This window comes from Engraulis encrasicolus, chromosome 2 (genome assembly GCF_034702125.1).
Source record: "Engraulis encrasicolus isolate BLACKSEA-1 chromosome 2, IST_EnEncr_1.0, whole genome shotgun sequence".
In the NCBI taxonomy this organism is placed as follows: Eukaryota; Metazoa; Chordata; class Actinopteri; order Clupeiformes; family Engraulidae; genus Engraulis; species Engraulis encrasicolus.
The window spans coordinates 32,911,017-32,927,395 of record NC_085858.1 but is presented as its reverse complement, the minus strand read 5'-3'; the positions used below and the strand labels follow the sequence as shown (position 1 = coordinate 32,927,395).

Genomic DNA, 16,379 nt, shown 5'->3' with positions numbered 1-16,379 from the left:
TGTAGCACAGGATGTGCAATGCTCTATTATTGTCAAAAAGAATGGACTTCTACAACTTCTGCTGACTTCTGTAAGCAAAGGACAGTTTCCCATGTCTTCTGGGTCTATTTCAAGTGAGCTCAGGTGCTTAGGAGAATGTTAAACCCCTGTGTCATTTTCATGCATTAAGCATTCTTAATATGGTCAATTTTCAATAGCTCTAGCACTCCAGGAATTAGAGTGAGACTACAGCCAATATATATTTCATGATGTCATGAACCTATACAATGATTTTATTAACAAAAATATGTCATATATACACTCAATCGTGGTAAATCAAAGGGAATTCAAAAATGTATGTAATAACTATGGTAATTATTCCCTTTGCATCTTTAATTCTGAGTGATTCAGCCTCTCTGTGATGATCTTATACCTGGACACCTGTATTGTCCGTCAGTACAATTCATTTTGAAATGTTCTTCTTTGTTGTTTTATCTTATTTGGATGTTTACTAAATTTCACTGATCCCCGTCCCAACTCTTTTGAGACGTGTTGGATTTATCAAATTAGAAATGAGTACATATGTCCCCCAAAACAATATTTTTTCTCGGTTTTAACACTTAATATGTTGTCTTTTCACTATTCTCCATCTAATGAATAGATTGAATGTTTTGAAAATGATAGCATTTTGATTTTATTCACTGTTTACCAAACGTCCCTACTTCATCGGAGTTGGGGTTTGTATTAATATACTGTGTCCTGACAATGACCTGCTAACACTGGTCCTTGAGCAGTAGCGTAGGTGATGGCTTGTCATGAGCCCAAGCTAAATATGACCCTGTTTCATCATCATCAACAGCATCATCATCATCATCATCATCATCATCATCATCATCATCATCATCATCATCATCATCATCATCACGTAAATGGCTTGGTTGAAACATTGAGCAGTCATATGGCTCTTGTTAAAAATGTGTTGTTATCAGAGGGGCAATGACCAAATGAGCAAGTCATTTAACAAAGACCCTAATAAGTATCACTTACCATCAATGGAAGCAAGGCCGCCGGGTAAAATCCTTTTAACGTAGACTCCAAACTCCTCACCTGTCAACTCCTTCACTCCTCCGATGACCTTAATTCCTGGAAGACAAGGGGGTTGTTATAAGGTCAAACATTTAGCCCAATGCTTTTAAATACCACTGTCTGATAGCAGAGGTGTTCTATTCTGTCGTGTCATTGTCAGACAAATTGTCAATTTGCCAATCACCAGCAGGAAAATATCTTTTTAGGTGCTAAAATGTGCAATGAAATATACAGAGGTCACAAATGAACACAACCAAGATGACAAATGAAATGCGTCTGAGATCTATTCTGAAACCTATTTACAGGAATATTAGAATCTGCTTTCAAAGTGTTAGCCTATCCCAATTTTAGGCATTAAAATGCAAGTTTACACTTCTTGCTCAGATTTTCAAATTCTGTATTTTCATTTGCCAAACAACCGTCACATAAGCCACATTGAATAAAGAGTTTAATTGCACTGATTGCTACTAAACATAGACAGGTCCCTTGAGAAATTCTGAGTGATTATTCAAGATTCAAGTTCCCGCAGGAAATTTGTCTTGGACAATCACAAAGCTACTGCAAGTAACATACAACACATACCGTAACACATAACAACATTAAACATGCCACTTTAATTTTGTAGCTACCACTAATACAGTACACCTTGAAGAAAGGAGGGCGGGGGTGGGGTGGTTCAGAGCCTAAGGTCACTCTCACTGACACCTAAAATCCTTATCTGAGGCCTGGTGCACTAGTTTATGTGTGTGGCTCTTAGGGTCAGATTTGGGCCTTACTTTCCATCCGACAGGCTTATAGTCTTATACTGTACAGTAGTACTGTGTTGTTCTCTTGTGAGTAGCGACTTCAGTAGCTTATCCTGCCAGGTTGGGGGGGGTAATTAACCAGTGCTCTCCCCCCATCCCCCTCCATGACTGAGGTCCGCTGAGCATGGTACCGTCCCTGCGCACTGCTCCCTTTCGGGCACAATTTGGGTGAGGCATAAATGCAATTTTGTTGTGTGCAGCGTGCACTTGTGTGCTGTGGAGTGCTGTGTCACAATGACAATGGGAGTTGGAGTTTCCCAGCTGGGCTTTCACTTTTTACTTCACTTATTCTTCACTGTAAGCAAGATTGTGGCAGTGTAGCATTGCAACTGTGCGACGGTGAGGAAAACTGTGCCAGACTGAGCCAACTGTGCAACTGCTTAGAATTATCACTGTTTAACTGTTAGCAATACTGTGTTGCAGTATCACTTCAGCTGTTAGCAAGACTGTGTTGCAGTATCACTTCAGCTGTTAGCAAGACTGTGTTGCAGTATCACTTCAGCTGTTAGCAAGATTGTGTAACCTCGCTGTAGAACTGTGAGCAAGAGACTATGTAGCATTACGGTGCAGCTGTGCTCAAAAGTGCATCGTGGGGGCACTGTGGCCCAATGGGCTAATGTGCTGCTGTACCATTACATCATGGACCCGGGTTTATTGCTGACCTGAGGTCATTTTCCAATCCTTCCTCATCTCTCTCTCTCTCTCTCTCTCTCTCTCTCTCTCTCTCTCTCGCCTAATAAAGGTGTAAAGGCCCAAAAATATATATATATTAAAAATTGCATAGCATTACCACTGTACAACTCTGATCACGATTGTGTTGCATTGACCCTGCCATGGCCTAACGGTAGGGCACTGGGTTACTACGCTGGCGACCCTGGTTCGATTCCGGCTTGGGCCATTTGCCAGTCCTTCCCCGTCTCTCTCTCCCCACTCATTTCCTGTCGCTTTCTCACTATCATAACACAAATGAAGGCACAAAAGCCCTAAAAAATATCTTTAAAAAAGACTATGAAGCATTTCTGTGCAACTAAGGGCAAGAGTGCATAGCAATACCAACTGTGAACAACAAGATTGAATAGAATAATCACTGTAACTGTGAGCAGAACTGTAAAGCTTTTTTGGGGGGGAGGCGGGGCTTGCATGCCCACGGGGACCCCGGTTTGAGTCCGGCCAGGGTCATTTCCCGATCCCACCCCGTCTCTGTCCCATTCGCTTCCTGTCACCATCTCAGACTGTCCTATCAAATAAAGGCATAAAAGCCCCTAAAAATATATATTTTAAAAAAAGAACTATATAACTTTATCACTGCAACTGTGAGCAGGATTGCATAGCATTACCAACGCACAAATTTGAGCAAGCATTGCTATGGTGCAACTGTATAGCACGACTGCGTAGCATTGTCACCGCACAACTTCTCAGCGGCCTCCTGTCCAGACCAATCAGGAAGTACTATGACCCCCAGCGGGATGGAGCTGTCTCTAAATCTTCCTCTCGACCTTTGCAACTCTTCCCTTGCCCAATCATGAAGACCCACGGGAGAAACAGGCAGACTACTCTGACCCATAGGCGTTCAAATCACTTCCCAAAATACCTTAGATGACTTTTTGCTTCATTTTCTGGGACAAGCACTAGTTGTTTTATTGGATTTTTTATCTATGTTTTATTGCCTTCTATGTTCTGTTTTAGTTTAAGAAGGGCCTTTGAGTATCTCCCAATTAATGAATTAACAATTTAGTACTGTAAAGTAAATTGTAAGCGATCGTAACCATTGGAAAACCACAAAGTCAAGTACAGTACAGTGCTTGCTTGTTTTGGGTCCGTTGAAAGCAATTAAACTAAATCCCAAGTCACAGACAGTGGAAAGTTCAGCCAGGGACACAGACAGAGAGAGGCAGGTAAGGGGGCAATCCACTAATGTTGAGCACAGACCCCCCCCTCCATCATTACCAAACAGTGAACACCACCTCCCCATCGGCCGTGGCCTTCAACCTTCAACTTTAAGGGCAGTCATGGGTGAGCGGTTAGGGCGTCAGACTTGCATCCCAGAGGTTGCCGGTTCGACTCCCGACCCGCCAGGTTGGTGGGGGGAGTAATCAACCAGTACTCTCCCCCATCCTCCTCCATGACTGAGGTACCCTGAGCATGGTACTGTCCCACCGCACTGCTCCCCATGGGGCGCCACTGAGGGCTGCCCCCTTGCACGGGTGAGGCATAAATGCAATTTCGTTGTGTGCAGTGTGCAGTGTTCACTTGAGTGCTGTGTCACAATGACAATGGGAGTTGGAGTTTCCCAATGGGCTTTCACTTTCACTTTCGCTTTCAACCCACCCAGGCCCACCCTTCAACCAGCCACTCTGTGCTTGGATCCCCTTGCAGCGTGCCTACCGTACCTAGCTTAGTCGCCACTGATTGGTAGGCAAGATAATGAGCTCTGAACAGCTTACGGGCTCAGTGTTGTCTCCCTGCAGTGCGTCTTGAGCCAGTGGGGATTTAAGGGGTGGGCAGGGGCCAGACTCTTAGCCGTCTACTCTACGCCACAGGTGAGCTGCCTGCATGCTGCCCTATCTAATAGACGTTCTCTCACAGTACAACAGGCAGGTGAGGGGAGAAGCTGACAGCAGATTTGGTTGACGAGGTCACAGTGCAGTCCTGTCTTTCCTGTCTCCTCCAATGCTTTTAAAATTAGTTTATGGGATTGCCGAAGGCAGACGCCTCAATACGCACCTAATGTATGACAGCATGGGCCGCAGATCTCCCCAGTAACAAGCCTACTATCCTATCCTATCCCCCGCACTGCACTCTACAGTCACTACTGCAGGAGCAAAACTGAGTTTCCCACTCTCACTCTGTTAAGCCTTTTAAGTGCTGTGTGGCGTGCATAGCAGTGCTGGTGTGTGTGTGTGTGTGTGGGGGGGGGGGGTGCGTACGTCTGCCTATGCGTGCAAGGAGGTAGCTTTCTGTGTGTGTAATTATGTGTGTGTAAGTAAGTGCAAGTGTAAGTATTTGCATGCAAGGAAGAGTAATTGACTCTTTGTGTCATTACAGTTTGTGTGTGTGAGTACTGTATGTGTGTCTGTCTGTATCCCTGTATGAATTAGTGCATATAAATGTATGTACTGTATAAGCATATGTATGTACTGTATGTGTGTGTGTGTGTGTGTCTGCACTGCACACTACAGTCTGTGTATGTTCCCTCCCCTGTGTGTGTTCAACTGAAAGTGTCTATGCATGCACACACAGCAAGGCGTCTTTGATGTTATGCCACATGGATGTCCAACAAAAGCTGGGTGATGATGATACCCCACGCCATTGCAATTCCTCACCTATATAGAAGCATGCCCTCATAACAAGCATCTGAACCAGGAGATGACTACACAGGAAATAAAAATATCAGTGTTGAATTAACACTGCATTTCTCTCTGTGTGCAGTGTGTTGAATGTTTAACATCTTAACAGGTTATTATGTGCGGCTAGTGTGTTGGCAAAATAACAAATAAAAAAATGTCTCTTCACAGCTGGCATACAGTCTGTGCAGCGAGCACGCTTCAGCTTCCTCCAGTATGAAAATTAACCCAGCTCCAGCGCCTTACTTACAGACAATATGCTACTTCTGCTGCAGTATGTTGTTAACCGTGTTGAATACCATAGACATGCTTTATAACAACTTAATACCTAAATCCTCTCCATGAGCTCAATGCTTTTGTTTTTGCCCTGCTTCATGGAGAGGAATCGTTCAGATCAGCAAACCTCCTGCAATCATTGGTCTGTAGGTGGATGTTTTGGGCAATAGCATACTTTTATGTCAAGTATAAAATCTATGTAATCTCTACTGCATGTAATGATCTGACCACAATGCATTTCCCCAGAATTGAACGTTTTGTTTTAAGAGATCATATGTTGACCTGATTTACTTAGCTCCATGTCACTGATGGCTTTTCAGACTTCTGTTGTTCAGTTCCCGAAATAACATATCATGACAAAGCAATACATTTATTTCAAATGGCATTCCATTACACGGCGCTCTAAAACCTCTTTGACATTGAAAGTCAAAATTTGACCAGACCCCACAACAGTTGTTACAAAACATGCTGATGATATTTCTGTTTGTGCTACAGTAAGGGGTTGAAAGGCCGTGTCACCTTCCTTCCCATATGCAATGCCCAGCTGTTGATGCTTGTTAGTGAGTGGTCAGGGATATCATATTTTATTTATCTCCGTCAAACATTCTGGCGAAAGCTAAGAGGAATCCGTCTCCATGGTGGGTGGGAGATGGTCTGAGATTACTCTGACATTTAAATTCATCAAATTCAAATGTAAATTGTGCTTTATTAGCATGACTGTTACGATATAGTGTTGCAAAAGCATACAAATAATAAGACAAAAGTGTGAATAGTGTTACCTTGACCAATGAGTAATGGACTCCGTGGGTGAGTTCTGCGTCACCACTCTCAACTGTTTGCTGATTGGCAAAACAGTGAGCGAACAGAGCTAGGAAGGTTTCGCCAGACTATGTGCGGAGCCAAAATCTTTGGGTGGAAGTACAGAACATTGGATGGCATTGCTGGGCTACTCCTAAACCACTTTGACATTGAAAGTCAAAATTTGACCAGACCCCACAACAGTTGTTACTTACAAAACATGCTGATATTTCTGTTTTGTGCTACAGTACGGTAAATAAGAGGTTGAAAGGCCGTGTCACCTTCCTTCCCAGATGCAATGCCCAGCTGTTGATGCTTGTTAGTGAGCGGTCAGGGATATCATATTTTATTTATATCTTTTTTTTCTGGTGTGGGGCAGCTGCTGATTGTGCGTGAGTGTTAATGCCCACTAGCTCTCCTGAGCCGTCTGGCTGCCGACCTCTTCCAATTCTGTCAAGCGTCACTTGAGGGTTTCACGATCCATTTGTCTTGACAGTGTACGTACAGTACATCTATCTTTCACACGGCGCTTTATTATATGCACACATGTGGGATCGTGTAGCATGTTGGATGGGTTTCTGCACTGCTACAAATCAAAACAACTGCAATAAACGAACAAAATATGTAAATACTATGTGGCGAACATTATTTATACCGACCACCCCCGGCCTCAACACACACACTGTTCCCATCACCACCCACCACCGAATGCAGCACACCACTTCTAAAATCTCACATTCTCTGCACACGTAGCAACAACTTTTTTTTCTCCCTTCACCAAAAATATCTCCGGCTGCTGGAAATGCCGCACTAATACAACGAATTGTTGACTGTGCAACAGTGAGTGTAGAGCGGAGAGGAGCGGGGCGGAGGACAGGTTTAAGAAGCTTAGCGCTGTCCCTGAATGGTGTTTTGATGTATTGTGTTACTAGAGATGAGGCAGTGGTGTGCACACTGCACAGACAATACGAGAAAGTGCGTACGTGAAAGGAAGAGGGGGAGAGAGAGAGAGTGAGAGAGAGAGAGATGAAATGGAAGAGGAAGAGAACGAAAGAAAAGAATTGGGAGAGAAAAAAGGAGTCATCATTTTGACTTAGGGTTGATATCTAACTCCTTTTGCTCAGCAACAGCGTGAACGATCATCCTCGATGAAAGCACACCTGCCCTCTCTTCCCCACCAACTCCCTCTTACACAAGCACTGCACTGCTGCTGGCCACCCAAAGTCCTGGTTCTCAACCTTTTTTGAACAAACGCCCCTTGACCTCATCATAAGTCTCCCAACACCAGCTTGAGTTCATCATAAGCCTGCCAACGCCCCCCTTACTATTGAAAAGTAAAATAAATAACTAATGCCCCCCAATGGGAATGAAGCCCCGCCCCCAACTCAGCCGTATCCTTCTCAAAAGTGTTGAACTGACACTGCAAAATGTACTGTGTGCAATTGAAGAGTTCAGATGCAAAAAAGTGCCATTTCAGAAAATTATCTGAATTCATTTTTATTTAATACAAAGTTATCAGAATTGCTTATTTTTTTATTTTATTTATGTAATATAACTATTTATATGTATTATCAAGTACATGAATGTAAACCAAACCAACAACGGGGTTCTCTAAAAATATAGAAGTTCAGGTCTTCAGAAATGGAGTTAGGGGGTTTTGCATCTGAACTCTTCAATTGTGACGGAGGTGTTCCTGCACAGTTCGTTCCCCTCGGCCTCGGGGCGCGAACCTGCCACCTCGTCAACTACATAGGTTTGGCAATGGGAGGTACAGTACGAGCTAGCGCCGAGCTAAAGGGGCCAGTCCGTTAGTCCAACGCTACCGCATTGTATTGAGACTTCGGGAGGGAGGTTTACTAACGTTCCACGCCACACTCTGCTAGTTGGCCTCCGTTACACAATGATGAAGCCTCTTTCCCTCCTCCTTGTTTTCACCTCCACACTGTACAGCAGTAGGCTCAGAGCAGTTTTTTGACGAACAGCAGGCCTGGTGTCAGGATGCCTCAACATCCAACACAACACAGCTACAGCATCCAGCACGCATTCCCTCTCTCTCTCTCTCTCTCTCTCTCTCTCTCTCTCTCTCTCTCTCTCTCTCTCCCTCTCTCTCTCTCTCTCTCTCTCTCTCTCTCTCTCTCCCTCTCTCTCTCTCTCTCTCTCTCAGGTTGCTCAGCAACACATACAGTAGGCACAAGCTCACGAAAAGACACAAATAAAATGTTCCTATATGTCCCTTCTACAGTATGTGTTTGATAAATGTGGTAAATGTGATTTCTTCAGATAGGCAAAATGTGATTGATGCAGATACTAGTGAGATCCTAGTGTGTGGTGTAGTGGAGTGACAGTATATAGGGGTGGGGTGGGTGTATTTTGGTGTGATTTAGAAAAAAAAGAGGTATCGCACACCAATAAAGTCTTTCTTGAGGTGCTGGCTTCTTGTGCATACAAATGTTTAAAGAAAATTAAGAGAATGCTGCACACTCTGCGCCATGTTTAAATGTACAAGTGATGTTTCGATCATCTGGCCTTCTTCAAACTAGTTTGAAGAAGGCCAGACGACTGAAACGTCACTTGTATTTTGGTCTGAACCAACACATGTGATGATGATGTGATGGTGGTGTACTCACCCAGTCCATTCTCACAGTCTGTGAATTCCATGGAATGAACAGCTCGGTCGACCCCATATGGACCCATGAGTGTCCTGGAGAGAGAGAGAAAGAGAGAGAGAGAGAGAGAGAGAGAGAGAGAGAGAGAGAGAGAGAGAGAGAGAGAGAGAGAGAGAGAGAGAGAGAGAGAGAGAGAGAGAGAGAGAGAGAGAAACTGTTACTACTGTTTCTGTGGTGTACTAAGACACTCAGGCTCAGATGATACTGAGTGGAGAGAGCTTCACAGTTGCAACAGCTTGTGACAAACTTACACAATCAACTGACATTACACTGTGGAAACGGACAGCACTGACAGTGACTATAAAAAAAAAGCCTGCGAAAAAGGTCAATGAGCCCAGAATGAGTGGATCATTTTTAAATATGCTTGCAATCAGGGCCGCTGACGGCTTTGGCAGGGCCCAGGACAAAGTCATCTGAAAGGGTCCCCCCATTCAATACATGCAATGTAATGAAAACCTAATTCTGGACCCCCTCTCTTCCTGGGCCCGGGACAGTCGACCCCTTTGTGCCCCCATTTCGACTTCCCTGCTTGCAATTGCACAATTGACACAATTACAAGCATTTGCACCTCCCTTTGCTATGAGCGGCTCAAGGTCTTCAATGACTTCAGAGCACAGACTTCAAAGCGGTGAAGAGCTACAGTAGTATCCAAAGGCAGCGCACTTCTCTCCTTTGGTCTTGAATAAGTGGTCTTGTAGTTAACAAGCAAGACGCTTAATGGAGATACATTCAAGAGAAGGTCGAATATATCATTAGCCTCTTCCATATTTTCCAGTGTACAGTCGGCACCTTCATGCAAAGCAACATAAACCACTTTAGTACATGAAACAAAAACATACGTTATAGTGGTGTTGTGACTGAGGTCTGTGTGGGTTTCATCAGTTCTTGTCTTTGAGTCTACTTAAATGAACACTAGTGAGGCTGAGGTGGTGGTCAGAGCATGCTAATTACAATGACCAGCCAATCAGCACAACAGCAGTACACAGAGAGGCAGAGATGGAGGACCCAGCTGTGAGTGTATCCTCCCAGGCTATCAGGCCAGAGTGCTGGATGCTCTACTCTGCTCTGCACTGTTCTCCCACCTCACCCTGGGAGCAAATCAGCATTAATTTTGCAGGCCAGAGTGTCGTTGCGGTGGACAGGCCATTAAAAACCTGAGCTAATGCTCCATGTACAAAGCTTTGAAGCCACGATGCTCTCTTTTTGTCTATCACTAAGATGTTTAGTAGGGTGGCGCTATAGCAAAACAAAGGAAAAGAAAGACAGATGAAACTTCTTTTGCTTGGGATACATACTTTTTTAAAAAGAAATGATAGTGGACCTGACACCTGATGAACTTGGTTTTGCTTTTTTTGGTTTCTAAATGTCTATTAATGTTCTAGGAAACAGGCCTAAGAACTATGATTAGGTTAGGTTAGTTACACCATCTTTTGTACCATTATTTTGTCTGCCTGACTCTCTTCCTCTCTATCCTTCAAACTAACACTCAAAACGAATGCAGTGTCATTATAAAGAAGCAACGTAGGCTATAGGCTACAGGTGCAAGAACGATGATTGAATGAGGATTCATCACTGGGTGTGGATTCATTACTGTGTGGAATGGCTCATGCATAATGTCCAGACAGTAGACCACATGGGCACAGCTCATGCATGACCTAGCCTCAGCTCTGGCTTGTTTGTTTGATTTTTTTTTAATCAATCTCTTCCGCTCAGATTGACATGCTGGTGGTGGTCTGGTCTGGTGTGAAGATGATTACAGTCGCTCATTTGGCTAATGTTACATAATTGAAGGACACAAAGCAAAAACAATCAACACCAGTCAGTCATTAACATGGTCATGATGACAAATGTAACCACAAATCCCACATGAGAACTTACTATCCGCTCTACAGAAGACAGACACTGCAGACTGTGTAGCCTACATGTGGATGTGTTGTATTATATCTTATTAGTTTTCTTTTTTAGGTAACACACTAGTGCATTTGAAACCATTGTGAGTCTCCCCTCCCATGTTAGAATTTTACTTTCGGTTGACCCAGTAGCCTACAGCAGCCTACCATTTCTTCACCTTCACTGCTATCTAAACACCTGTCACACACCACCTGCAAGATTTCAGACAAAAGCTGAACTTAAATAATCCTGCCATATTCATCATGACACGTGCACGGCCAGAAGCACCTTCTTCACAAAACAAAGCCAAGCTCTCATGAGAGGTTCCAGAAGTGACAGCGCGAAAGAGAAAGTCGACATACAAAAACTTGACTTTCCTACACAAACACGCAATTTATTGGACCACAAAGAATCACAGCAGCCATTTCGAAAGAGAACAAGGGAACAAAACAATATTTTGTTAATATCATCTCAACTCCCTGCGGTCGCACAGTATGTTCCCTCGCGCAAAGCAGCTTGAGAACGCACGCCATATGCGATACGCTTAGCGGTCAGCGAAACATTTATAAAAAAACAAACTGAGACTCCTTTAACATTCAAAAATTATTTTACCTACTGATGATGACAGCTCCTTTGTACATCACCGAGAATGTGGGCATTTTCAGGGATTTCCTTAACGACGGCATATAAGTGCATTCTACGGTGCCTCACCACCGCACAGACGTCCTCTCCACAGCGAGCCACATGATCCTCTATTACAGCTCTCTTAATTCCACGCGCCGTTAACAGATCATCCCAAACATCACTAACTTTGCAGTCAGATTAAACCTTATGCAATGTGAATAAAACTGATAGACAAAGCGACTCCTTAATTCCCGTTCAACTAAATTTCACTTGTCAGTTTCAAGGATATCAAAATTGCTCGCTTTTCTGCGACCCTTAATTGCGCGTGCACCCATCGAATCTGGTGATTCCATAGGTCGCGTGGGCTGTAGCTGCTGTATGTGGTTCAGGCTATGCGCTTATTTCAAAACAACACAGACCAGGGTGGGAAAATACAACAACAAAAAATCTGAAAAGGACTACGGTAGGCCTACATTCAAAATGACACAAAGAGATAATTTAGTGAAATATTATTCAGCTGACAAGTGAACAGAAAAAATAGGCAATAGGATTTCATTTAAAATGTTTTTTTAAATAACGCGTAAAACAAATTGAAATTCAAATAGGCCTATATAGCCTATGTAACATAAATATATGTTTGCAATTTAATTGGTTATGTTTTCTTTAACTTGTTGCTTGTTTTGTTGTGTGGGATTACACATAGCACTACTGTATATACAAGTAAACTGTGCAGGTACAACAAACACTTAATTTAAAAATAAATGATGCCCATTAAATAGAGGAAATATGTTTAAGCTGTGTAATACATATACAAATATACCTAATCCTTGAAGCCATTTGCTGTTACTAATTTTAGCTTGTGAGAATGAGAGTGAGAGTTCTCGGTAGGCTATTAAGCCACATCACACAGAATGGCTTTACATTGAAGTTATATAACATCTGGATTACAAGGCAGCTGCTGCTTAATGTATACATTCACAGTACCAACATTACAGTAGGCTACCCTCAGATGACAGCAGCATTGGTAAACATCTTGAGCTGCCTATTTGACAATGAAATTAAAGGCCTGCAGTTATCTTTTTATCCATAGGGCCCCCAGGAAGAGCAAATTGCTTTGGGACAAGCTACCAGGGATCCATTGCTTGAAGAGGAATTAGGCCCCTACTGCCAATTTGAACATGCAGTTATAGCCTATTGCCCATGCTACCTTTGACTTCTCGGTGTCAGATGATGCAGCATTTTTTTAAAAATGTAAACAAACCAATGCCCCCTTTAAGGACTGTCCACACCGGCGAGGAAAGCGGATTTGCGAAAAAGAGGAAAGCGAAAATGCAAAAAATGCAGCGGGCCCGTTCAGTCTTCGCTGAAAAGACTCAACTACATCATAACAACATTGCTATAACATTACTGGGTTACACTAAGACTTGGTCATTGCAATTTTGGTGAGGCTGTATCACCCTGAGCAGGTGACCATTACTCCCCAATAACAGGACACCTATCTCAGCATTTGTGAACTGTTGTGTGTCGTGAACTGTTGTGTGTTGTGAAATGATGTGTGTTGCGAACTGAACTGTTATGTGTTGTAAACTGTTGTGTGTGTTGTGAACTCCCCCATGCCGCCACTCCACAGTAGGAGCAACAGCAGGTGTTTTTGTTTTACACTGTGTGTGTTTTTGCTGTGGGTGGAGGATGTCTCTGTCCGCCTGAGGAGGACGCAAACCCTCCAAACAGGGCCTGCTATATTCTTCCTATCAGTACCGCACAGCGCTCTGCCTGGCGGTGGGCCACCCATGTTACACTGGCTGCTGTGCCGTGGCACCTGTTATGAGCGATTACTGTCATGTCATGTCCTGCCAAGGCTGCGAGTGTTCCCTTTACCACCGTGGCCCACATATACAGTGGCACTGACAGCTTCACTTAAGCGGCCTGCCTGTCAACTACCACAGCGCATCATCATCCTGACTGACTGACTGAAGTGGACGACATGACATGACTTTCGACTACTAGGGTGTCCCGTGTGTATGTAACGGAGGCCAACTAGCAGAGTGTGACGTGGAATACAGTGCGATAGCGTTGGGCTATCAGACCGGCCCTTTAGCGCAGCGTGCTCGTACTGTGCCTCCCATCGCCGAACCGATGTAGTTGAGGAAGTGGCAGGTTTGCGGCCCTGAGGGGGCGAATTGTGCAGGAACACTTTGGTCACACTGGTGCCGTGACCAGGATGGGAGTGACGGTAGGGACACATACACGTGAATTTGCGAACTTTGCCATTCATTCCTATGAGAGAGGCGAAGGCAGGCGAAGGCAAGCGAACAGGAGCGAAGCGAAGCGAAATTATTAAAGAAAGTTTAATGTTATGCAAATGAGGAGCGAATTCGCCTGCCGCGGCCCAATCAAATCAACAACATAAGAGTTCCATTCCATTTGATTCGCTGCGATGACCTGATGACGGTTGGATTTCGCCTCTCTTCGCTTCGCCCGCTTCGCCTCCTATATGTCCCTACCGTGAGGTTTAGGGAGAGTGTAATGGAGGCCAACTAGCAGAGTGTGACGTGGAATGTTAGTAAAACCTCCCTCTCAAAGTCTCAATACGGTGTGGTAGCTTGGGCTATCGAACCGGCCCTTTAGCTCAGCACGCTCGTACTGTGCCTCCCATTGCCAAACCGATGTAGGAGAGGAAGTCGCAAGTCCGCGGCCCCGAGTGGGCGAATTGTGCAGGAACACTTCGGTCACATGTACATGGGTCAAAGACCTTTTTTGGGGGGCTCAGACATCAGACAGTGGCACAACAGCATCTAATGCCCATAAATTAATTAGAAATTGGTAGTTGATATTAGCCTCACGACGCCATCCTCTGTACTCCACCCAAAGATTTTGGCTCTGCACATCGTCTGGCAAAAGCCTCGAGCTCGGTTCTCTCAGTGTTTCGCCAATCAGCAAACAGTTGAGAGTGGTGACGTAGAACTCACCCGCGAGCTCCGTTACTGATTGGTTAAGGTAACTATATTCACACTTTCGTTTTGTTATTTGTATGCTTTTGCGACGCTATAATGTAACAGGCATGCTAATAAAGCACAATATGGGTTTTAATTTGAGTTTGGAACTTCAATTAATTTAAATGATAGAGTAAGATCAGACCATCTCCCATCGTCCACGGAGACGGATTCCTCATGGCTTTTGCCAGACTGGTTGACGGAGTCAACAGTCGGCTATTCGCCCAGGCTAAGTTGATATGCTGCAATGAATATGCTTCTTAGATAGTTAACTGAAAACAAACAAACCATAAACCACAGATCCATACAATAGTGGCGCTGGCTGTCGTTGCGCCGCCTTGACGTGTGCTACTGCTGACACGTCACTGACCCACACGTGTGTACGCTTTCCACCACAGCTCATAAGCAGCTCTCTTCCCCTGTGTGGGTTTTATGTGGTGAGGGGAGGGCAATGCAGCAAAGGCGGATGCTATTATGAGACCAGGGGAGCATTCCAAGAACATGGTTAACCCATCGTATCCTGATGCTGCGTATACCTTGTTTGACCTTTGGCACCTGGAGCAACATATACTCAACATATACTTGAGATTTGAGGGTTTTTAAAAAAAAAAAATGTTAGAGTTGAAGGAATAATGTTACAGCTGAATGGATGCTAATGCAAGATGAGGATTGTAGCTTTAAAATGCAACTTATTTCATGTGCTTTTGAGGCTCAGATATTTAGGTTGTGATAGGCAGAGGGCACATTTTCCCAAAAACGGCTCAGACATTCAGCAGGCATTATTTGCAGGTGCCTCAGGCCAAAATGGGTTGAGTGATATAACTGGAAGTGGTAAACCTGCTAATAGATCGCTCACAGATGACATTTAGTGAAGAAAATTAGGACTCCAGTCTCATCTAATAGATTATTTGCTGTGACTGATTGTGTGTGTGTGTGTGTGTGTGTGTGTGTGTGTGTGTGTGTGTGTGTTTGTGTGTGTGTGTGCGTGCGTGCGTGCGCATGTGTGCGTATGATGGTGTAGTCACCTCTTGGCAAAGTCCTTGAAACGCGTGTGTGTGTGTGTGTGTATTTATTGAGAGTGAATGTATCAGAGAGAAAATGTGAATTAATGTATCAGTATGTTAGTCTTCACTTAGTTTGCTTATGTGTGCGTGCGTGAGTGTGTGTGTTTGAGTGTGTGCATCTGTGCATGTGTGTGTGTGTGTGTGTGTGTGTGCGTGTGTGCGCATGTGTGTGTGCGTGTGTGCGTATGTGTGTGTGATTACTGTCAATGTCCTATTTTTTTATTTATCCGTTATTTAGCCAGGGTGGTCCCATTGAGACGTCTCTTCTGCCATGGAGTCCGTGGTCATAATAGCTGCCTACATACATAGTTCCATACGCAGACAAACACATCAACACATAATGAAAATAAACGTACAAAATAAAACATTACAATACATGTACAGTGTTGCAAAAGCAAGCAGTGGCGAGTTCTTGAGGGGGGCCCTGATGCCAACTTGCCTACAGAAGCAACTTGGGGTCAAATGTCAAAATCGTACCATAAACGGACTATGCAGGGGCGTAGCAGCAAGTTGTGGGCCCTATGTACAATCAGCTCCAATTCACCCACCCAGTCATATCTACATAAATCAGACTGTGTGTGGGCCCCCTATATCCATGGGGCTCTGGTGACTCAGTCATACTTTACCCCCCCTGTACGACACCCCTGGGGGTACATGTGAGTCTGTGTACATCCTGTACATCCCAGTCCCACCCCATATATCTCTCACACTTACTGCCTTGACAAGTTTCACTGTCTCTATCTAAGGCCCCAAAAAGCTTAGAAAACACAATAAAAAAAACACTACCTTCCAGTTGCCAGACAGACATCTCTACCACCTCTGAGACCATATAAGGTAATATACGCAATGATCC

The 16,379-nt window shown here is 44.1% G+C and overlaps 1 protein-coding gene across 1 annotated transcript in view; it reads right to left on the bottom strand.

Annotated features, from left to right (window-relative positions):
* Positions 1–16,379, bottom strand: part of si:dkeyp-72e1.9 (syntaxin-binding protein 4) — a 90,393-nt gene that overhangs the window by 57,303 nt on the left and 16,711 nt on the right. Inside the window, exons 2-3 of the mRNA XM_063214952.1 lie at positions 8,917–8,990; positions 1,027–1,122 (exon numbers count right to left, since the gene is read on the bottom strand). Coding sequence (XP_063071022.1) covers positions 1,027–1,122; positions 8,917–8,990 — 170 coding nt within the window. The remainder of the gene's footprint in view (positions 1–1,026; positions 1,123–8,916; positions 8,991–16,379) is intronic.